Raw genomic sequence first — 24,798 nt, forward strand, 5'->3', positions numbered from 1 at the left:
CAAACTGCTTTTTCTGTCTTTTATTTTTAATTTCTTCTCAGAATCAGACTGAGAGGTTGATGTTTGCCTCCCAGTCCACCTGAGCCATGCTCTGCCCAGCAGAGGTGTGCCAGCCCAGTGCTGCCACCTCTGCCACTTCTTGTGTTGAGGGCCTCCGAGACTTGGCTGCAGCTCTCACAGCCAGACCAAGGCCATACTTGCATAGGAAGCCCAGAATTAGGCTGTCTTGCATGCATCTCCCACCACCCATCAACAGACATCCTCCTGATCTCTTGTTGGAGCCATCAGAGCAGGGATCTGAAGTCTCTTGGATGTTGATGGAAAAAGGCAGCCCAGAGCTCAGGTGGGAAGCTGTGCTCAGGAGCCAGGAGCACTGGCTCTGCAGGCCCCTGCTCACCTGCAGGCCATAACCTGAGCATGTTGCAGGCTGCAGAACAGGACACTCGAGAAAACTGTCATCTGACCTCACTGAGTATCAAATGGTTTTACCTTATGACCGCATACAGCACAATTCAGCTTCTTCTTTGCCCACCAGAGTGCACAGCTGTGGCAAAGCTTGTGGATACAGGGGATCACATAAGCTGCATCATCCCAACTATGCCCACAGATGGGTCATGTCCAGTCTGATGCCACCTCTGAGGTGCCAGGCGGTGTGGTGGGCTGTGCAGAGATGAGGCCAGGAAGCTGCTCCTCTCACAGGCACTGAAGTGGGCAGAGAGGGTTGCAAAGAGAAAAAGGCTGCGGTCACTCACTGTCCCAGGGACAGGCAGCAGCAATGCCCTGGTCCATCAGCAACAAACTCTCCTGGCTCCCGGTCCCCATCAGCTGCCATGGGTTGATGTACCTGTACCATTCACCTCCACTGCTGTGAGTGCACCCCACGGAGCCCCAGCTCCCTGAGCCAGGCAGGGACAGGGAAAGGCTGGTGATGCTGTGGGATGGGCACTAAGAACTGCTGTTGCCATTCCTACGGCATAACGCAACCAAGGCCTCATTCAGTGCTCCAAGTCTCACAGCTGTGCTCAATTGGAGTCCAGGAATGGATTCACACTGGACTCTGCTGGTGCCTGAATGTATAAAGCAAGGGTCAGTGAAATCACGGTCACCTGTCGCTGACTTACAACCCCTTGGTCAGTGACCTCACAGCCCACTGATGCATGCATTCGGGCACTGGCCTGGGCCTCCATCACTCTCCATCATTCAGTGATTTTCCTTTGAAATGATGACACATTCAGGAAAATAAAAACCACACATTTACTATCTCCACACTAATCCATCTTCTGCGAACTGTTTCTACTGTCTGAAACTTCTTTGAGAGACACTTTTATTCTGGTTCTGGTTTGGATGCAATACAAATTGGTGACAATCTCTATATCAGGGGTGCTTTTTGCAGGCTGTTTGCTCACACTTTCCTCTGCAACTTACTCTACATGACCTGCTTCAGCAGGGGTTGGACTGGAGGATCTCCCTATGACTCTGTGATCTTCTTGATTTTCTACTGGAATTTTTTTTTCTTTTTTTTTTCTTTTTTTTTTTCTGTTTTCATTAGATTATCCTTTGTGTCTCCCAGGGAAAAACTGACCACGCATCTGTGTGACTATGGCACTGTTTAAGTTTCTTATGTTCTTATTGGAAGAAATAGAGCGCAATGTATATTGTAATTTGTTTTTAGAAATAGATGACTTGAAAAAGTAGAAATACCATATATTTTAGCAGTGTATTTTAGAAATACAGTTGTTGAATTGTTGTATTACGTGATTAATTCTTGCTTGCAAAACTGCAATAGCTTTTAGATGTTGCAAATGGTATGGATGTAGTACTACAGACTAGAAAACATGCTGTAAGGCTATTCTGTTTTGATAGAGACCCTCTGCAAAAGAAACACAATAATGAAAGCCAGGGCCTCCACACAAGGCCAAATTGTCTCACTCTGGGATTAGGCTGGGATGCAACAGGCAGGCGTCAAGATACTCCCTTCTATCCTCCTTTATCTTATGCACCCCAGCATATATCATTAAAAGACAGGCTGCCAAACTTATCTCTATCCAAGGACAAGCAGACGTCCAGAAAGAATGGCCGAGTGCTGAGTGAGGAGATGCTATGATTTTGGAACTATAAATTACTTACAATAGGCATTTCCCTACTGAGCATGCTTCAATGAAGAAAGTTCACATAAAGGACAAGGGAGGAAGATAATTGATGAAATAGAAGACTGTCGGTTGGACTGTCATGATGCTGGAAGGATGCTAGATGGTAGAAGAGACCACGGAATAGAAGACTGAAGACCTCATAAATCACTACCTGAGATAGGCGTGCATATGTTAATTGCCTCACATGTGATTGATGAATGTGTACTACCTGTGGGAATACAGTGGACTCTGAATCATGTGGTGTTTGAAGCGATTATGGTGCAAATATCCCCAGTGCTTCTGGTGCTGCTAATAAAGAATACCTGATTTAGCGGTAACAAAAGTTTGCTGTTAAGTTTCTATGCATCAATTTCTTTGATTCAGCTCCTAAGAAGCAAATATTTCTCCTCTTTGTCATAAAAAAAAAAAAGTAAGATTCCAATCGTCATTTTTCATTAATTCTTTGCCACTTCTGAGCCATGGCATCAAAATACACTGGTTAAATCTTCCTAAAACGTTCAAAATGAAATCTGGATTATTTGCTTTTAATTCACATCAGTAAAACCGAATTTGTCTACTTCTCATCCTCCCAGCACCCAAGGCAATCCAAAGCAGCCTATTTCTATGGCAATACATCACGTACGTCTCATCAGGCTTTCCTGGTAATTATTTTTAGCGACTGATCTGCGACTGATCGGTGCCAGCACGGCCCGTAGGAGCCGCTGAGGGACGGACGAGGGAGCGCTACGACGGATGTGCGCTGCCAAGCAGGAGAAAGCTTCGACATGCGCGTGCTGCCTCCATGAGGAGGCAGGAGGTTTATAACGCTGTTTACTGGAGCCAACGCTCTTCCAATCTAAACGACTCTATGGGTCTGTGGCACTACGAACAAACCCCGCACGCATCACCAGCCCCATCGCGGCTGCGCACAGCGCCCGCAGCCGGCTGTCACGACTCCTCCTCCACAGCGCCCCCGACACTCGGCGGCGCCCAATGGCAGCTAGAAGCCCCGCCTCCGTAGCGCCTCTCCGCCAATCGCCGCGCGGCCCCGCCGTGTCACCTCCTCTCGGCCCCTTCTCTCGCCGCGGCCGGTTGATGGACACTCGTTTCGTCCGATCGCAGAGCTCCGCAGCGCCGTGTGGGTGGTGCGGGGCAGCGCCGTTGTTTGGCGCGAGAGAGCAGCGCGGGGCTCTCCGGCGCCGCGACCGCTCGCCCCCCGCAGCGGGCGGTCTTGCGCTGCGTTCCATTGCCTCGCGGGCCGGGCTCCTGCCATGGCGCTGGTAGCTGGTGTCATCCGGCGGCTGGATGAGGCCGTGGTGAACCGCATCGCGGCCGGCGAGGTCATCCAGAGACCGGCAAACGCCATTAAGGAGATGATAGAGAACTGGTAAGCTCCTGCGGCCCCTGAGGGGACGTACGGCGGCTGTGGGCACGGCGGTGGCGCTGCTGGCCGCTGTGGCGTGACGTCTGGCGGCCAGGGCAGCTGCAGCTACTGCTGGGGCTGCTGCCGGTACGGCTGTGCCTGCGCACAGCTGGGGGGCGGCAGGAGATACGCTTGTGCTGAATGCCTGGAGGGACGGCTGGCCCCTGGACTCCCTGGACGGGGGTTGGCTCAGTTTGCTGCTGTGTTGGATGTGAATCGTTTGCTCTGAGCGCCAGGTGAAAGGTCTGTCGAGGAATTTCACAGTTTCACCTGCACATCCCTTGGTACGACAGCTACACGATTCTTGGACTCCTCCAGGGGTGGTGATTCCAACACCTCCCTGGGCAGCCTGTGCCACTGCGTCACCACTCCTGGAGAAGAAGTTTCCTGACATCCGAACTGATATGTGCATATTTATTCTCTAGAATTGCTGTTCTGTAACGTGCTTTATTGGTTTCTGCAGTTTGGATGCTAAATCTACAAGTATCCAGGTGGTAGTCAAAGAAGGTGGTCTGAAGCTCATCCAGGTCCAAGATAACGGCTGTGGTATCAGGGTGAGTGACGTTTAAAGCAGATGGCTGTGCACTGATATTAAATATCATAATGCCTCTTAAAACTTACATTGGTTTGTAAATATTTATGCTCTTGAGTAGACATGGAAAAAGTTGGAGGTGCTCGAGGCTGGGCTGGATGGAGCCCTGTGCAGCCTGCAGCCCTGCCTATAGCTACGGGTTGGAACTGGGTGGGCTTTAAGGTCCTGCCTGGCCTAAGCTGTGATTTTTACAAAACAGAAAGCAACTGTTACAATTCTTTTATCTCTTTCACACAGAAGGAAGATCTGCACATCGTTTGTGAGAGGTTTACTACCAGTAAACTGCAGAAATTTGAAGACTTGGCTGGTATTTCAACGTATGGTTTTAGGGGTGAGGTAAGCTCTCCATCAAGGTTTTGAGATTGTGCACTGTTTATAGTTATCCTTTTGCACTGCTGTTTGTGTAATTTCTCATTCTGAACACACTTTACAGGAGGTTCTGTTTTCTAAGAGTCTGTCTTGTGAACATAATCAAGATATATTTCCATGTCTAAATGGATTCCTAGGGAGAGGTATATATTCTTGTTTTTTGGAGTAAGAAAACTTAATTTAGGCAAGGCCCTCTTGTGACATGTTGCTTCAGGAGTCTGCAGGTGAAAGACCATGAAAAACTTGACAGGATGTAAATCCTTGATGACAGACATTGGACTAAATATGATAATTAAAGGCAGAAGAAAGTCCCGGATAAAAGTCAGATTTTTGGGTTTCCCTAAACCCACATTCATGAGAGCTCTACTGACCTGCTGTTTTCTTGTGCATGTTCTTATTAGTTGCTTGCAAGTGGTGTATAAAAACCTTGTGATGTTCTTCAAAGTGTTTACACTTGTTTAGCTACCAATGATCTCTAGAGCAAAGTTTAAAAAGATGCTTTTTCTTTCTCTAGGCATTGGCTAGCATCAGTCATGTTGCCCATGTTACAGTAACAACTAAAACAGCTGATGCAAAGTGTGCATACAGGTACGCTCGTTATTATCCAAGTAACTTATGCTGTAGGTGATAATGAATAGATTCTATTTACAGTGCTTGGTGGCGACAGGAATGGATACTGAAGGAATATTTTGTTTCTAGAATAGTTATAAACAAGGCCCAGAAACACATAACATATCAGAAAACATAGCTTGGGTAATTTTTGTTCCAGAATATAAAGGTAAACTTTACCTAACAGTACCGTTTAAAAGTGGAGGGGATCTTAAAAGGTGTTGCACTTCAGCAGCTAATGTAGGGTAAACTTGTCTTTTTCACAATTTGGGATAAAATATATGTACACAGTCAGCATTTCCTGCAAATTTCCAAAGTCTTTGAGCATGGGAATTTGCTTCATGTCGCCTGATCAAAAGAATTTTGAGTACTCTCCTCAAAACTCAAATATAAGTAAAAATATTTCTATTATTATTTTTGTTAAATTAAGTTTGTAGGGTCTGTGAAATGTCAAATAAGAAAAAAAAAAAAAAGAGTGCCCCTTGAAATTCTAGTCTATATAATCTGCTGAAATAACTGAATGGATCAGAAATCATTTATGCCAAAATCCTTTTCTGGACAAAAAAGAAACACACCTTATATGTGAAGTCAGGAATGTCTTAACAGTGTAACTCAAGTATAAATTTTAGGGGAAGAATTATTATTAGTGCAGGTGTAAATATTAAAGAGACTAAAGGACAATAATCCTACTGTTGCAGGAAAGTCTGAGTAGTGCAATTTCAAAACACGTATCCTTTTATCTGGTACTTTTTGTCTGCTGTTATTCTCACTCTCCTGCTTCTCCTGTGTGTGCAAAGGTTATTGAGGACTACTTTCCTCTAGCACAAAGTGGGGAGTTGCAGTTAAGCTTCAGCAAACTAAGTTATTATGACAGTTAATATAACAGTTGTTATGATGTATGATGATGACAGGGTTTCTGTCCATTTAGTTTTTGTTTCCTCTCCCCCTTCTCCCAGCTCTATTAACTGTTGGACAACTTTTTATTTTCTGCTTAGAGCTTCTTACAGTGATGGAAAAATCAAAGCTCCCCCAAAACCTTGTGCTGGAAACCAAGGGACACAAATCATGGTAGGTTGGTTGATTTGTTTTTGCGCATTCTCCTACTATTCCCAGGTCTTTATACCACCTATTGCTATGTGTTGCATTGCAAGGTATATGACAGCATCACTTAGAATATTTTTGAAATGTTTGTTTTTGTGTGCCTTGATTGCAACAGCTGTTTCAGTATTTATTTGCATTTCATTAAAACAGTTTAGTTGGAGAATCCAGTGCTATCTGCAATGGAAGAAATGCAACTTTCAATGGAAAGCAGATGTTTGTGGTGTTGTGGTGTTGGTTTAAAAACAACAAAGAACTGATGTACTAAAATACTTAAACATTGCATTTTACTAGGTGAAACTGAGCAGGTAAGGAAACACTGAACGTTGGTGCTTTATAATGGGTCCTTCATGCTAGGCTGTGTAGGGATGGGGTCAGGAAAGCCCCCAGCTTGATGCCAAAAAGAATAAGAAAGGCTTCTACAGGTATCTCAGCCAGAAAAGGAAGGTCAAAGAGGGTTTACCCTCTCCTAGAGAGTGACACAGGCAGGCTAGTGACAACAGACAAGGAGAAAGCTGAGGTACTTAACTTTTTTGCCTTGGTCTTTCCTGGTAACTGCTTGCCAAGCAGGTTCAAACATTTGGTTTGGTAAGAGGGGATTGAAGAAGCAATGTTCCTTCCACTGTAAGCAAAGGTCAGGCTCACAGCTGCCTGAGGAACCTGAACATCAACAAGTCCATGTGGGCCCCAATGAGTTGCATCCCAGAGTCCATGGGGAATTGGCTTATGTAGTTGCCAAGCCACACTCTATGATACTTGAAAAGTTGTAGCAATCAGGTGAAGTCCCCAGTGAGTGGGAAAAAAGGTTACAGTCGTACCCATTTTTAAGAAGGGTAAAAAGGATGACATCAGGAACTACTGACCTACGAGACTGACCTTTGTGCTAAGATCACGGAATAGATCCTTCTGGAAGCTATGTTAATGTACATGGAAGGCAAGGAGGTGATATGGAAGAATCAGCATGGCTTTACCAACTGCAAATCCTGCTTGACCGACTAGTGGCCTTGTCTGTTGGTGTCACTGCATTAATGGAAGCAAGGGAAGAGCCACTGATGTCATCTATCAGGACTTCAGTAAGGCCTTTGCCATTGTACCTCTCAGCATCCTTCTCTACAAATTGGAAAGATATGGATTTGATGGGTGAACAGTTTGATAGACAAAGAACTGGCTGCATAATCAAGTGCAGAGAGTGGTGGTCAATGGCTCAGTGTCTGGATGGGGATCAGTGACGAGTGATGTCCTCCAGAGGTTGGTGTGGGGCCGATACTCTTTAATATCATCATCAGTGACACTGACAGCGGGGTTGAGAGCAGCCAAGTTTGTGGAAGACGCCAAACTGTGGTGTAGTTGACATGCCAGAAGGAAGGGATGCCTAGACGTGAGGCAGCGGTGTGCCCTCACAGCCCAGGCAGCTAACTGTGTCCTGGGCCGCATCAAAGGAAGCATGGCCAGCAAGTTGAGGGAGGCGATCCTGCCTCTCTACTGGATGCTGGTGAGGCCTCACCTGGAGTGCTGCATCCAGACATGGAGTCCTCATTACAGGAGAGATGCAGACCTGTTGGAGTGCATCCAGCAAAGGGCCACAAAAATGATCCACAGAATGGAGCACCTCTCCTATAAGGACAGACAGAGAGCTGGGGCTGTTCAGCCTGGAGAAGAGAATGCTGTGAGGTGACCTGATAGCGGCCTTTCAGTATCTAAAGGGGAGCTACAGGACAGGAGGGGACGGACTCTTTAGCAGGGCCTGTGATGATAGAACAAAGGGAAATGGTTTCAAGCTCAAAGATGGAAAATTTAGGTTAGATAGAAGCAAAATATTTTACATTGAGGGTGGAGGGCACCAGAACAAGTTGCCCAGTGATGTGGGTGATGCCCCATCCCTGAAGACTCTCAAGGCGAGGCTGGATCAGGCCCTAGACAATCTGATTTAGCTCTGATGTCCCTGTTCATTGCAGGGAAGTTAGAGTAGGTGGCCTTCAGAGGTCCCTTCCAACTCTAAGGATTCTATGATTCTATAAACTATAATGTTGTCAGAAAATTTTGTTCTGTCTTTTCAGAAAGTAGTTTAATTCTATAGTGGTTTTTTTTTTTTAATGGTCTTTAATTGTGACCTTTGTCTCTTGTAGGTTGAAGATCTTTTTTACAATGTAAATACAAGGAGGAAAGCTTTAAAAAACCCGAGTGAAGAGTATGCAAAAATACTAGAAGTTGTTGGCAGGTAAACTGAAATAAGCAGCTCTAGTTCCTTTTGCCATGAAGAACATGGGTTTTTCAGAGAGATTGGTGTATGTGATATTGCGATGCTCTTGTTTTGTTTTTTACTTTTATTGTACAGTTTTTTACTTCTTTTTTTAGTGTACAATGTTAGATAACTGTCTGTGTTGATGGAGAAAATTTAGATGATGAAAAGCTATACTCAATTCAGGTGTATTATTACTAAGAATCCCAGCAAACAAATGGAGATAGACTTGAATAAGTGAACTTCAAATAAGCTTGACTTGAAAAGAATCCAAGTAAAAACTGAATAACTGAATGTGAAAAAGAAAAAGCTGAATGGCAATTTGACTTCTTAAAAAAATGTACATATCACTTTAGCTACCAGATATAATGTTTCCTTATTGGGTTCCTTTTCTGCATCTGATATGTGCAGAGGTTTGCAAGCAGGACCTATGCAATTTAACCACATAAAACTGCTTTGCACCCTCAGTCAAAACAAAAGATAACAAAGAATAGCAGGGCACTGTGTTAAGTTTTAACGTTCTGCTACTTTGTCTTCACTGTGAAGAAACACTTCAGCCAGGAAGTTACGAGGCAGGTCTGACTGTTACATGGAGTGGGCTGATCTGAAGCCTTGCTGAGTTTGCCTTCCAGCTCAGCCTGCTGTGATGCAGTGATGGCATCAGTGCACACAGGAAGGGCAACAACTGATGTCATCTATGTGAATTTGTGGAAGGCCTTTGACATTAAGCCAAGGTTATGCAGCTGGTGTGTATCATAAGTTGGCCTTGGATAAAAGGCAGTTGAACTGTCTGGGTAGGGTGGAAGCCAGCCATTTCTCAGCCCTTTCTTCATACAGGTTGAGAGTGGATTCTCCTAAGAGAAAAGCTGAATGTTCTCTGTACTAAAACTATGTATTGAAACTGAACTAATGAGATCTATGTAAGTTGATTAGGTTTGTTGTTATTTTTTATGGTTGTTTTTTTAATTATTGTTTTCGTTTTTCTTGAGAAACAAACTAAGCTGATTATTTTTTTTTTCCTCTCCCACATGGTTACAGATATATCTGTTATAAACAGATCACATTTTCTTAATATCTGTTAGGTCTGCAAAAAGCTCAGTTTGGCTCAAGTTGCATTGCTGCCTAGCAGAGAATGATTTTTGGCCCTGTTACTAGCTCCTTCTTCAGCATTCACAAACAGGAGCCCTACATTCCTTTTTCTCCTACGTACTGCAGTCTTATGTTGGCTTTCTTTTATTTATTTATTTTTTTCCAGGTATGCCATCCATAACTCAGGTATCAGCTTTTCAGTTAAAAAGGTATGTAAATAAAGTCCTTGTAGTTTCACCATATACATGTCTGGTCAAGGTTTTATATATATTTTTCTTTCACACACACATAGGTATGAAAGCAACAGAATAGTTGCACTGCCTCTTTTGCAGAGGGAATGGCATATGGAGCTTTTCCTTGTACTGAAATGTTGAAGTGTACTTTGTTGCAGTTGAGTAGAAATCACTTTAGCAAACAATAAAGAAAACAATGGATTTCTCAGGAGTTTGGTGTTTTCTCTGTGGTCAATGTTTCATTTGTTTTAGCTTTATTATAGAATCTTAGAATGCCTTGGGTTGGAAGGGATCTCAGAAGATCATCTAGTGCCAATCTCCCTGCTGTAGGCAGGGCTGCCAGCCATCAGATCAGGCTGCCCAGAGCTCCATCCAGCCTGTGCCTTGAACACATCCAGGGATGGAGCATCCATAGCTTCTTGAGGCAGCCTTTGTCTGTGCCTTGCCACCCTCATGAACAATTTTTTTCTTATATCTAATATTAAACTTTTTTTTTTGAAGTATAAAGCCATTCCCCTTTTTCTTATCAGTACAGTCCCTGCTAGAGCCCCTTGCTTGCTTTCCTGTCAGCCCCCATTAGATACTGGAAGGCCATTCTGAGGTCTCGTCAGAGCTGGACAACTCCAGCCTGTTTTCATAAGAAAGATGACAGCCCTCTGAGCATCCACATGGCCTCCTCTGGATCTGCTCCAACAGGTTCATGTCCTGCTTGTGTTGGTGGCTCCTGAGCTGAATGCAGGTGAACTGCAGGTGGGGTCCTGAGAGCAGAGCAGAAGGGAAGAATCTGCTCCCTCACCCTGCTGGTCATGCTACTTTTGAAGCAGCCCACGATACAGCTGGTTTTCTGGATTGCAAGTGCATGTAGCACGTTGAGTTTCTTTCTCATCAACTGATGCCCCCAAGCCCTGCTTACAGCTGCTCTCAGTCCATTCTCTGCCCAGCCTGTATTTCTGCTTGAGATTGCCCTGTTGTAGGGGCAGGACTTTGCACGTAGCCTTGTTGAACTTCATGAGGTTTGTGTAGGCCCACGCCTTGAGCCTGGCAATGTCCCTCAGTACAGCATCACTTTCTTCCTGCATGTTGACTTCACCACATAGCTCAGTGCTGTTGGCAAACTTGGTAAAGGTGCACTCAGTCCCACTGTCCACGTTGCTGACAAAGATGTTAAGAAGTGCCAGTCCCAATATCAACCCCTGAAGGACATCACTTGTCACTGGTCTCTACCTGATCGTTGTGCTGTTGATCACAACTCCTTGAGTGCAACCATCCAACCAATTCCTTATCCACTGAATGGTCCATCCATCAGATCCTTGTCTGTCCAGTGTGGAGACGAGGATTTGTGGGATGGTGTCAAATGCATTGCATTTGAAGTCCAGCTAAATGATGTCAGTTGTTCTTCCCTTTTCCACCAGTGCTGCAACACTGTCAAAGAAGGTCAATATATTTTTTTCAGGCACAATCTGCCCTCAGCAAAGCCATGCTGGCTGTCACCAATGACCTGTTTTCCACGCATCTTAGCTTAGTTTCCAGAAGGATCTGCTCCATGATCTTGCCAACCACAGACTGGCCGGTAGTTCCCCAGGTTTTGCTTTTTTTCTGTCTTTAGAAAAGGGTTATGTTTTTCCCTTTTCTGGTCACAGGGAACTTGACTGGACTGCCATCACTACTCCAATATGTGTAGTGGCTTAACAACTTTATCTACCGTTTCCCTCAGGACCTTTGGATGCATCTCATCAGGTCTCATGGACTCAGGCACCTTCAGGTTCCTTAGATGGCTTCAGACCTAATTTACTACATGGGCAGTTTATTATTCTGCCAGTCCCTCCTTTGCTATCTGTGACTTGGGCAGCATGGCTAGAGCACTTGAATGAGGAAAAAAATAAGTCTTTGAGTACCTCAGCCTCCTCCATATTCTGTGTAACCATGACTCCTTCTGGAGAGAGCCCACGTTTTCTTCCTCTTATCACCAGTGTACCTATAAAACTTTTCTTAGTGCCCTCGATATCTCTGGTCAGATCTAATTGTTTTCCTAACCTAATCCTAACTTTCCTAGCCTGATACCAGTCTGCTTGGACAAATCCTCTGCATTCCTCACAGGTATGCTTCCATCTCTGTAGGCTTCTACGTCCAGGAGCTCCTTGTTCATCCATCTGTCCATCAGGGATCCTGGTGTTTTTGCTTCCTCTCTGTTGGGATGCATAGCTCCTGAACTTGGAGGAAGTGATCTTTGAATATTAGCCGGCTTTCTTGGGCCCTTCTTCCATCCAGGGCCGTATCCTGTCGTACTCTACAGCACAGGTCCCCAAAGAGGCTCAGGTGTGCCAAAGCAAGCTTGCAGTATACCTTTCTCTATGTCCTAAGGATTCTGAAGTCCACTATTTATGAGCTGTTTCAGCCTTTTTCGAAAATGTGGTTGCTAATAACTGTATGCAATAGAATTGTCTGAAGTACCTTCATTATATGATGTTCTTGACACTTATTTCTAGAACTGCCCATGTTCCTCAGCTTCAAAGATGAAGTATTAGCCTGAGTAGCTCTGATGTGGTCTAGCAAATTCTGCAGTGCCTCTTAACATTTATTGCTTTTCTAAACACAAATAAGTAAATGATATAAAACATCCAATGACATTTTATCATTTGTTAGAGATATTATTGCTAAGTTTCATGTGTTTATGAAACTTCAGACAGAACTGTGAATTGACTCATAGTCCTTTCTGGTCTCTTCAGCAAGGTGATACTGTGTCAGATGTTAGAACTTTAGCAAATGCTACGACGGTGGACAACATCAGGTCCATCTTTGGAAATGCTGTTAGCAGGTATGTTGATGTCATGTTTCATTTGGGTGTGAAGTATTCCAGTACAAATCCCTCTTTTTTCTCTTTTAAAGAACACAGGCTGTGCTAACTTCCTGTTCGTCCTTCAAAGTGAATTACAGAGAGTGATGGTTGCAGTAATTAAAAAAAAAAGTCTTTTCTGTTTTGCAGGCTTTTTTAAAATTTATTTTAAACTGTATCAAATGAAAAAGGAAGTTGTAGTTACTCCTTCACTGGAAGGGAACAATCTGCTCGTAATTTTTGTGTGCTAAACCAAAAAGACCAAGCTGTATCTGTTTCCTCTGTAAGTTTCTGTCCTTTTCTTACACCTTACCTCTTCATACCTCAGTTTTGCTATTTGATAAATTTCAGTCCTTAATTATTTTTTTTTTCTGAAGTGTTCCATATTAAAATTTTGACAAAAGCTACATTGGCTGGGGCTGGGTAAACCAGCCAGAAAAGCTGAAAACAAAACCACTCATCTATTCTGCTGCTTAAGGTAAAACTCTATCTTCATAACATGTTCAGCTGAGAAAAATTCACAGCACAGATCTGGGGAATGCATTTGAGATCTCCCTAAGTATCAGTTTGATTAAATTACTAAAACCACAAATTATGTCTAAGGAAGACATCTAATAGATGAAAACACCTTTAGGTGCAGTACTTATTTACCAGGTACTAGTATTTCTCTACTTCCAATTCTTGTTGAATAATGCTTTTCCTTTGCACGGCCCTGAAGGTGTAGAAAGAAAACAAAAAGAGAAAGGAAATGCCAGCTGTATTTTCTTGTTTGTGTGGTTAAATAATTTTATAGCTCAGCAAAGAATGTTTGAAATCTGAAATAATTTGAATGTTATCCTTAACCATGACATAACTACAGTATCAAACAGTATGTTGCTACATGTGAGGGCTGTTTGAAATTTGCATTAATGGAAGAATACATTTTGTGTGTATGTGTGTGTTTCTGTCAAACTGTCAATAGGGAACTCATAGAAGTGGGATGTGAAGATGTAAATCTGGCCTTTAAGATGAAAGGCTACATCACGAATGCCAACTACTCTGTGAAGAAATGTATATTTTTACTCTTCATAAACCGTAAGTTAAAAGACATAAAAAGCAACGTGTTGTGCAGTCATGCTGCTTACATAATAATCAGTAGAGCACAGCTTTCTGATGAATTGCAAAAGCCTTCTGACTATGAACATTTTTCAAAGATGTCAAAGAATTAATATTAACCTTACCTGTAGATCTCAAGGTGCTTTTCAATTTTTAATGTGGGTCATGCTTTGCAGCGAAAGTACTGGAGTGCAGCTCACACTACAGTAGCTGAAGCTTGTGGAAAAAATCAAGGTTATGCATGCCTTTTGCAGATGCAAAGCTTGAAGATATTGGTTTGAAGGATTAGTTAGGCACCATCTAATCTATTTCAGTGGCATTCTTTGATAATAGCATTTGGTTCTGTTTCAGATCGGCTGGTAGAGTCAACTGCTTTGCGGAAAGCCATAGAGACTGTGTATGCTGCTTATTTGCCAAAAAGTACTCATCCGTTCCTATACTTAAGGTAAAGTAATGGGAAGAAGTAGTCTGGCAATAATGCAGCACACTTGGAATCTTGGGACAATGACCAAGAATCACTGAGGCTATAGGAGAAGGCAACAGGGAAACTCAAGGAAAATACTTCAAAGGAATTAAGGAGTTCTCCTCCAACAAGGTGACAAGGCTGGCTGCCCAGCTGAAGTGCCTCCCCACCAATGCATGCAGCTTGGGAAAAGCAGGAGGAGTTGGAAGCCACTTTAGTACTAGAACACTGTGATGTATTTGCTGTTACTGAAACCTGGTGGGATAATTCCTGCAACTGGAATGTGGCTGTTGGCAGCTATGAGCTGTTCAGAAGGGGCAGATGAGAAAGGAGGGCAAGAAGGATTACCCTCAACATCAAGAAAGGAGTAGAGTGAGAAGAACTGTCCCTGAAGAATGGCCATGAGCCAGTCAAAAGCCTATGGGTGAGAGTTAAGAGACTGAGGCAACAACGGGAGCCCTGTGGCTGGTGTTTACTACAGGCCGCCTGATCAAGAAGAGCCTGTTGATGAAACCTTCTTCCTCCAGCTCCAGGAGGCACCACGATCACAAGCTCTTGTCCTGCTGTGGGACTCAAGCACCCTGACATCTGCTGGAAAAGTAGCATGGCAAGCTGTAGCAGTTCAGGAGGCTTCTGGAGTGCATCAAGGATAACTTCTTAGGCCAAGTAATAGAAAGCTCCACCAGGGAGATGCAGTACTGGACCTGTTGTTCACTAATAAAGATGAACTGACTGTTGACCTCAGGATATAAAACATGTCTAAAAACATTTTGGTAGTCCAGTGGAGAGGTTGATTTAAGGTTATTTATGCAAGCTGACTTGGCTGAGATCAGAATAGAATTTTAATACACCAAACAAAACTGACTGTAGTGTAACTTGAAGTTTCAGGATCATTATGGTTTCTTTTCCTGGGGTGATTGGTGCCTGGTTTGATAAGTTTTATACTGAACCAATTTGTAGCCTCTCTGCCATCCATGGGTAACTTTGTTAACTTCTTTTAAAATGTTTTCCAGCCTGGAAATAGCCCCTAAAAATGTTGATGTGAATGTGCACCCTACAAAACATGAGGTCCACTTCCTTCATGAAGACAGCATTCTAGAGCGTGTGCAACAACACATAGAGAGCAAGCTGCTGGGTTCTAATTCTTCAAGGATGTACTTTACTCAGGTGAGGATACATGTTTCAGGTAACCACAGCCCTGTACAAAGTACTTTAACAGCAGTGGATGTATTATTTGCTTTCTTCAAAAGCACAAGCTAGGCTGGTCACCGGTGTTATACTGGTAGCTTGAGATCCTTAATGTTTTGGGGATGAAATTGCCTTAATATACCAATGATAATAATGTGGCAGTGAACTTACTGGATAAGAAAATATCTTGAACAGATACCTCACAGAGTTATTTAATCTTTTTCATTTTGCAGGTATATTACCCTCCAACCTTGGTCAGCTTTTGTTCTGCCTTTTTCACAAGAAACATGAGACTGAGGAAACTGTGTATCTGATGACACTGAATTTAAACCAACTGGAAAAATAGCAGGAAGAATGTCCTAATCTCTTTTTAAATAGAGGATAGTATAAGAACTGTAACTGTAATCTTTTTTTTTAAGAAAAAAAAAGTTTTCTTTGTGCTTTTTTTCCTTAAAGACTTTGCATTTCAGACAAGGGAATGCTAACTGATGATTTCTGTAGTTGCCAAGATGATGACACTCATGTTATGTGAATAGCAAGTACGAGGCTGGTGGTTGTCTAAGCAGCTGAGATGGTTTCTGTGGGGTTTGGAAGTTACTTGCTTTCAAGAAGTAAGATGCTGTGAGAAACAGAAATGATCTTTGTGTTGTCTGTGTGCTCTTGCTTACGACCGATCTCTCTTCTTTCTCATATCACAATGAAGACATTGCTTCCAGGGGCCGAATGTTCTTCCAGTGAGGTGGTAAAATCAGCAGCAAGCTCTTCCACGGCTACTAAAGGAACCAGTGATAAAGTTTACGCTCACCAAATGGTCCGCACTGATTCCCGAGAGCAGAAGTTGGATGCTTTTCTTCAGCCAGTGAACAACCCCCTGAGTACAGGCCCCACCGAAGAGACAACAGGGGTTAACGTGGGAGCTCCGGAGGGCACATCAGGAGGCCAACAGGACCGTCCTGCTAGGCCACAGGATGCTGAAATGGAAGACGTGAGTGAGCTTCTGGAAACAGCTGATGTAATTGAAATGGCTGACGTTCAGCAGGATGCAGTGATGCCTGGAGGGCTGAGTAAGAGTGGACATTTGTCTCCTGAGAAAGCACTTCCTCGGTAAGTCTCATCTTTCCTGAGGTCCTACCTGTTTATTTCATGGCATCAGCCTGAATTCGAAGGTTTTTCTCATCTCTTTGGACTTCTGCTTTCAGAAGGATGTGTTGTTTTCTTCTCTAGAGCATCTCCTTACAGCATTTTAGTGAGAAATCCAATTTCATATGGGAACTGTAAATTACATAATCCTGTTCCAGTTTTCACAAGTTTCTGTGCATGCTGCAAGGCGACAAACAGTATAACTAATCATACTGACTTTCCTTCAGAGGGATCGTATCCATCTGCCTCACTTCATGGGTTCACCCTTTTGTGGTACCATGGAAAGACAGCAACTACATCACAGCATTTTGCAGCTGTTACCCTAGTAAAGATAAAAACCCTGTCGTGTTTTATGGCTCCCTTGGGGGCTGTTCTGAGAGGCCAGAGTCTTCTGAGGGAATCTGGTTAGTTTTTTCCCTACTATTTCAGAGAAAGAAGAGTAGAAAAGGTAATTAGAAATAATTATCCTTTTTCTAGTGAATTATGCCTAGGAAGAAAAGTAAAACAGTATTTCTTTCTGGGAAACTGAGGAAACTTCCTGCTTTGCTTTCTTAACGTAGAGTGAATGTGAATTCAGCATCCTGTCTGTTTGAGTGTGCTTTGCTGAAGTGACAGAAAAGCAGAACATCTTTCCTCTTTGTTTCTGTATTGCAGAAAGAGACCACGGGAAGACACAGACATACAAATGGAAGAAGACACCAGGAAGGAAATGACTGCTGCCTGCACCCCTAAAAGAAGAATTATCAATTTGACCAGCGTGCTGACTCTCCAGGAGGAAATTAGCAGCCAGGCACATGAAAGTAAGCGAGTGTTTTGTTTCTCAGGTTTGTTTTACCAGATAAAGATGATTGTTTGGACTGCTAAGGGGGAAAAAGTTAAAAAGGTGTCCCAGATTCTTTAAAACGTGTTAAATAGGTTATAAATCTCAAACTGCATCATAACTAATGCCATAAAATCGCAGCTTGAAAAACTGAGTTAATTATTATTTGTAAGCAAATCCAAGTTACGATATTGTCATTATAAGAAAATTGGCTTAGCTGCATGATTCCAAAATAGATTCATAAGGAGAACATAATAATGGGACAAGCTTGATAATTGTGTATTTTTCTATTTGGATCTGTCCTGTGTATATAAGGGGAGTTTACAAGAGACTGGTGAAAGTTTGGAAAATGATGAAAGGTTTGCAGTTCTTCCTTGGGTTGTTCCCTCTTCACTCCTTCAGTTGCTTTAAGAGTTGCATAATGACATTGAATCACACAATGCTGTATTATTCAGCTAGTCTAAATGTCTTATCTGTGTTGAATTTTGTTGTTGGAATTACTGTGATTTTCCTGCTAGCAAGAAAACTGGTGAGCAAGAAACAGCAAGAAATTACTGGTGAGCAGCTCTACAGCCAACGTGGCAAAACTAGCAGACTTCTCAAACAAATAACTTGTTTTAAAAAAATTCAAAAGATGGGGATTTTTAGAAAGCACATTCTGACACTACTTGTGCTCTACAAGTTTTGCAGTAGGATGGTAACTCTGAGCTGGCAGTTTCATAGCTCACTGTCACAGTTTAACTACTGAAATCACATAGTTGTAGTCCTGTACCATAAAATTCTCCTTAAACTTTGTGGCAGACCTTGTGCAGCTGCTCGAGGTTGTCTGATCTCCACACATGTAAGAAATTCTTTTCCTGCAGTATTACAGTATTCTGGAAAAAGTAACAGTAGATTTGTTAGCATAGTGCTTTGTGTTTTTTACACGTGGTTTTGCTGTGACTGCAATGTTGTGCTTCTATAACCAAGTTTCTTCTGCAGGTTGTAGTGACGTTTGCAGAATGCCTAAAACGAACATGGAAACTGGACTTGTCATACTTATGTTTTCAAATGCAAGAGAAGGCCAGAAACTTATTAAGGGGGAGAAGGGAGGGATTATAGACCTAAGTTACTGCATTTCCAGAATGCAGTCTGACAGCATTAGATTTTGTTGCAACTTTGTTCTGCATCTAGAAAGATGCTAGGAGCCCAGTGCAGGGCCACAAAGATGATAAAGGGCCTGGAGCATCTTGTGTAAGAGGAAAGGCTGAGTAACATGGGGCTGCTCAGCCTGGGGAAAGGAAGACTGGGGGAGCTGGGGATGGGGATGTGATTAATTTATAAATATCCACAGGGAGGTGGGAGGCAAATGGATGAGGCAGGCTCTTCTCAGTAGTGACAGGACAAGGAGCAATGGCCTAAAACTTGAAGATAGGAAGTTCCACACAAACATGTGGAAGAACTTCTTTACCATAAGGGTGATGGAGCACTGCAGCAGGCTGCCCAGAGACGTTGTCGAGTCTCCTTCTATGGAGATATTAAAGATGCATCTGGATGCCTACCTGTGCCACCTGTTGGAGGGAACTCCCTTTAGCAGTGGGTTGGGTTCAATGATCTCTTGAGGTCCCTTCCAACCCCTTCCCTTCTGTGTGATCTGCTGTGTTGTTTTTTTGGTTTTTGTGTGGTGTTTTTTTTCTCCCCCTGCCTGTGTTCCCTTGCAAACCTCCTGTGGCTGAAGCAACTTGAGAAAGTCAAGTCAAAAGGAGAGACTTCTAAAAATTTGCATTTGCAGATTAGCTCATAACCTTTCTCATTTATGCTTTAACATTGAGTATATGCATATGCAAATAATTAAGATTTCAAAATGAATTGTAGCATTACAGGCCTACATTAGAAGCTGTAGCATAGCAGTGACCAAACAGTAACCAGACTCTAAAAGTCACAGATGACTCAGCTGAATACATTTGGGCACACTTAGCACACAGGATGTCATACTTTTTCTCTTGTTTTCCTTCTTTTCCTCTCTCCAATTTCAGGTCTTCAGGAGATGCTGCGCGATCACTCATTTGTTGGCTGTGTCAGCCCTCAGTGGGCTCTGGTGCAGCATCGGACAAAACTGTATCTTCTCAATACAACAAAACTCAGGTAACAAAGCTGGCGTTTCCAACATGGCCCATTTTTCCCCTCTTAATTAGGATACCTTGGAGATGCACGATTGTATTCATACAACAAACGTTTGTGTTTTAATTTAGCCAAGAACTCTTCTACCAGATACTTATTTATGACTTTGCAAACTTTGGTGTTCTAAGGCTCTCTGTAAGTATACTTTACATTATGTTCTATATGAGATTATTTACAGGAACCCTGTCCTTTCAAATAACCTGCATGTTTATAGGTTCTTCTTTGTCCGCTGTGGGAGGGATGTGCCGTTTCCTTTACAGTAATACAGAGTGGCAAAGCTGCAGTAATTTTGTAGCTGCAGCTGTAGGTTGCGATCCTGGCTGCTGGTTGTGCTTCTGACTGTTCACCAGGCTTTGCTCATACATCAGTACAAATAATTGTAACGTACCTCCTGTGCTTAGCAGAAATACTGTTGGATTCGATAGCACTTATCCCGTGAATATCACAACGCTTTGCAGGATTGTGGACTTCATGGAGTTTTTTTCACAAATTCACACTTTGTAGACTGGTTGATGAGCTGATGTGCTCTGCAGGATAGAAGCTGTATATTTAACTCTCATGTAAGGAAGAATCTGTCTTTTTTTTTTTTTTTTAAAGGGTGGGAGCAGTTTGGGCTGATGGTTAACAACACTTCTGCTGCTTTGACTTCTAGGAACCAGCTCCTTTATATGAGCTTGCAATGCTTGCTTTAGAGGACCCAGAGAGTGGCTGGACAGAAGAAGATGGCCCAAAAGAAGGCCTTGCTGAGTACATAGTTGAGTTTCTGAAAAAGAAGACTGAAATGTTAAAAGACTATTTCTCTCTTGAAATTGATGAGGTGACTCTTCACACTAAATAGTGCTTTGTTTTGACAGCTGGTAATAGCAATAGTTTGCTTGCAGTGCTTACTCTCAGCAAGAGCTAGCTCTGGTAAGATTTGGGTGGTTTACCCCTTTCATTAAAAATGCTCAGGACATGCTGCTTTTAAAGGAGAGCTACACATTTAATTATATTAATTATCAAATAAAATGCTTGAGTCACTGCTTCAGTAACTAGCCTGCAGCTTTCCGGTCCAGCAAGGTGTGCCACCTCACTGTAGCCGAGGCTGAGCTACAGGATCTCCCTCACTTCTAATATTTGTGTGTGGCCTATTGCATCTTTTATTCTCTACAAAACTGAACAGCTTTAGCAAATGTGTCATGTAACCTTGACTTCTCACCTCGTATTCTCAGTGGAAATAGGCATAGTCAGTGGGTTGAGGAGGGAGCTCAGTTGAGGTCTTCCAGAGGTGAAAGCTCTAAACTGAGGCATTATAAGTTAAATGCCACCACCAACCCTTTTCCTGCAATGGCTACCTGGAATTGGGCTTCAAAAACTTGCAACTTCAGATATCCCCTAACGCTCAGCAAGTTTAGCAAGGAACAGTCTTAAAATAGGTAACAGTTGTAGTGCATCCACTGCAAGAAAAACCATATGTTTTACTGAAGCAGTAGCATTGCCTCTGCAGGAAGGAAACCTTACTGGATTACCACTCCTGATAGACAACTACATTCCCCTGCTGGAGGGACTACCGATGTTTGTCCTTCGTATGGCCACTGAGGTATATTTTTGGAAGTTATTTGTTATCAAATGTCTTTTTTAACTTAGGAAACTATGAAGTGAGTCAAGTGAATTAATGGTAAGCTGCAAAGGAGGGGCTGAAATAGATTAAATGCACTGTTACATATTCCAGGCAATAGTTACTGATTAATCAGACTTTGCCTCTACATTTATAACTACTAACTGAGTATGTTTTGATTTGAATTGCCTCCATTTTTACTCATTTCTGTTCAGTGCCTTCACGTTACCAGCACAAAGATGGCCAGAGCATTATTCTGTACCGTAAGGAACATGCTGTAGCAGTGGGGCTGGGCTCTATGATAACTAGAGTTCCCTTACTGTGCTTTCCTGATTTTTATTTTTTATTTTTTTCCCCCATATTAGGAATTATTACCAAGTCTCTGGCCACTTATCCCGATTTTATTAAATTACTTCTTTCTTCTAACAGGTAAACTGGGATGAAGAAAAGGAGTGCTTTGAAAGCCTAAGTAAAGAACTGTCTATGTTCTACTCCATTAGAAAACAATATATAATAGATGAAACCAACCCGACAAGCTCTCAGGTACCATAATATGTTACTACTTATGTAACAAGCATTAACAAGACAAACTCTGTTCTTTTTCTCCCCCAAACTACAGACTTCTGATTGCAGTAACACTTCATGTATACATTTAGCCTCAGTTTGGAAAGTGTTTTTTTAACCTGTTGAGCTACAGTAAGCTTCTAGAGGTGGATGCATATAACCTAAAATGTAGTTTGCTTGTGTATCTGTTTAATCATTCAGTTAAGCTAGCCAGTTGAAGTGACATCACTCATGGATTTTTCAGAGCTTAAAATTGACTTTGCAGTACAGAACGAACTTTACTAGCAGAATTTTAGTCTCAATAGTCTGACAAAGTTGATGTGCTCTCTGTTAGTGAAATAACTTCAATTTGTTTATCCTTTTTCTGTTCCATGTTTCAGAATGAGGATTCTGACTCTGGTTCACCACCATGGAAATGGACAGTGGAGCATGTTGTTTACAAGGCCTTCAGGACTCATCTTTTACCTCCTAAACACTTCACAGATGACGGCAATATTTTGCAGCTTGCTAACCTGCCTGACTTGTATAAAGTTTTTGAGAGATGCTAAGAAATTACTTGTATAGATTTGTGCATATGTAAAAAACTTGTTACACTGTTATATTCAGATAAAGTATTGGAGGCGGTGGGAAGGGAAGAGAGGATTGAATGACAGCAAATAGATGCTATATTTTTTCTTCAGTTTATCAGAGAACAAAAAGAATTGATTATGTTCCTAAAATAAAACATAAGATTTCATTTATGGGCTGTGCATCAAGTTTGCTGGAGAAGAGAAGCTAACTTGAGCTGAAGCTAACTGAAGTGCAGGTGCTTTAACACGGCTTTGAGCCCCAAAGGGAAGATTATCAACTTCCTTTTGTTTTGATGATGCAGGTACCGTCAAAAAAACCAACAGTCTTCATGAACATCAACTTAAAGCACGTGCAGTATCTTTTTAGTACAGGACTAGCTGATGTGGTATTTCAGAGCTCTTCAAATAAGGGGGCTCACTTGCCTTTATCAAGGAGTCTGGAAGTGGAAACAGGAATTTGATGCAAGGTAACAAGTTTGCAAACATTAAAATTGCTTCAAAGAAGAGCTGCAGGTGATGAACTGTGTGCAGGCTCAAGAATAAGAGAAGACCATTAGTGCTGCTCAGGCAGAAAAAAAACTCATTTTGAGATCTTCCCAACTCTGAACAGTGCAAGGACATCATTGGTCCTTGACCAGCTTCAACTGTGTGCTTTAAAAAAAACAAACAGCAGCACTAAGGCTCTGGAGTAGAAAGGTCCTACAACCTTCCATGCTTCCATGCTCCTGAAGCGCACTGTGATTCCACTTGGTATACTGCCACTGCTATAGCTTGCTTGTCTTGTGATTTCACAGAATGGCCTGGGTTGGAAGGGACCCCAAGGTCAGGAGGCACAGTAGGGATGGGTGGATGGTTCAACTGCATGATCTTTACCAACCTTAATTCAACCTGTGATTCTATGAAATACGCTGGCTTAGGAAATGCTTGCAAATTCTTACCTTGAGTTTGCTATATCATTATTGATGTTTGGTATAAAATACATTTCTCTCCCCTCTCAAGGATTTTCTACCACTACTCCATCTGTCTTGTTTTTCTTTACAGCTGTTTTTAACCCATCCTCCTTTTCTAGCTTTTTTCCCCCAAGTATTAAACTGCAAGAGGAAACTGGCACTGAGAATAACGTTATATTTCTTGTGGTTCAAGAAGAATTTCATACTGCATATAGACTGAGAGAGGCGTTAAAGAAAAAAGGTAGTGTGCTTTGGTGAAGGTTATAAGTAATAAAGGAATTGCCCACCTCCTGGCCTAGATAAATTTTTCTCATTAAATTTAATCTTTGATCAGAAATACCCCACCATTATAAAGCCACAGCTTCTCAATTTTTGTTCTTTTAGTGATTTATTCTTACCTGCATCCTCCGAAACAGATCTTGAATATTCTGAAGGGTAAAAAGATATGTTAGCATCTACTCAGTAGTGACACTGGAGAACTTCAGCAACAGCACACTGAACCCAAAGCACCTTTTCACTGCCTTCAGTGTATACTGGTCTTCCACATGAAGGAAGATGGGATGCCTCATCTTTAGCCACACACATTTGCAGAACTGCTATTGGAGCAAAAAGGCAGGTTATGTTTTTAGTTGCCATCAAGCTTTAACTGTAAAACAAAATAAAATAGGTGTGAAGGTATTTTCAAATAACCTTAAATGTAGCTCTTGCAGACTTTAATAGTAACACTTCTTTCTCCTTTTCCTTTGTAATGCCCCAAAATGTTCTTTGTGTGTGGTCCACTCTCCCCAGCAGATCCCTGTCTTTTTTTGTGCTGTGGAGCCCAGAACTGGACACACTACTCCAGCTGAGGCCTGACCAGGGTAGAGCAGAGGGGGAAGATCACCTCCCTTGAACTGCAGGCCACAGTGCTTTTAATGCACTCCAGGATCCCGTCTGCCCTCTTGGCCACCAGGGCACACTGCTGGCTCACGACCAACCTGTCCTCCACCAGGACTCCCAGGTCCTTCTCCACAGAGCTCCTTCCCAGCAGGTCATCCCCCAGTCTGTACTGATACATGAGCACCCAGACCACCTGCAACACCTCATAACTTAAGCTGCGAACAGAACAAAAACCTTTGCAACCAGATGGCCCTAAAGGGCAGCTCACAATTCACATATTTGATGACAGGGAGTTTGAAAGCTGTAGTGGCTCACAAGCCCATTTTCAGCTTCCTGGATCCCCGTCCTTCAATCTCAAAAAACCACACATTTTAAAGTTTTGTGGGTTCCTTTAGCATTGGCCTTTTAGTGGAAAAAGATCTGTAAATTGAAACAATACTGGTGCAAGGAAAAACTTAACAGTTAGGCAACATTCTGTGTTCTACCCTATGCTTCTGTATCACAGAACAGAAACACTGCACAGCAGTGGAGTAAACACGTGAAGAATACGGGGGTACTTACCATGTGCTGTGCAGGTTGCTAGCATTGAAAACTAACAGCTTTGTAAGGAAACTGATTGCACTTACATTCTCCTTTAGGTAGGAATTAAGTGTTACCTAAGCTTTTTTTGATGAAGCATTGGTTAATACTTAAGCTCTATAGGTGAAAAATAAACATAAACCACATCTTATATATCCAACAACTGATTAAAGCTGCTCT

The 24,798-nt window shown here is 42.5% G+C and overlaps 1 protein-coding gene across 1 annotated transcript; it reads left to right on the forward strand.

Moving 5' to 3' along the window:
• Positions 1-3,270: 3,270 nt before the first annotated feature.
• On the forward strand, positions 3,271-22,381 carry MLH1 (mutL homolog 1). The gene is made up of 19 exons (XM_052695781.1): positions 3,271-3,516; positions 4,016-4,106; positions 4,382-4,480; positions 5,028-5,101; positions 6,118-6,190; positions 8,347-8,438; positions 9,715-9,757; positions 12,508-12,596; positions 13,576-13,688; positions 14,061-14,154; positions 15,186-15,339; positions 16,064-16,464; positions 17,155-17,300; positions 19,336-19,444; positions 19,552-19,615; positions 20,133-20,297; positions 20,967-21,059; positions 21,507-21,620; positions 22,022-22,381. Exons 1-19 carry the CDS (start codon positions 3,401-3,403, stop codon positions 22,187-22,189), a joined length of 2,298 nt encoding a protein of 765 aa, XP_052551741.1. The 5' UTR covers positions 3,271-3,400; the 3' UTR covers positions 22,190-22,381.
• The last annotated feature ends 2,417 nt before the right edge of the window (positions 22,382-24,798 follow it).

Source organism: Tympanuchus pallidicinctus, unplaced genomic scaffold (assembly GCF_026119805.1).
Source record: "Tympanuchus pallidicinctus isolate F22 unplaced genomic scaffold, pur_lepc_1.0 scaffold3, whole genome shotgun sequence".
NCBI classification, from domain to species: domain Eukaryota; kingdom Metazoa; phylum Chordata; class Aves; order Galliformes; family Phasianidae; genus Tympanuchus; species Tympanuchus pallidicinctus.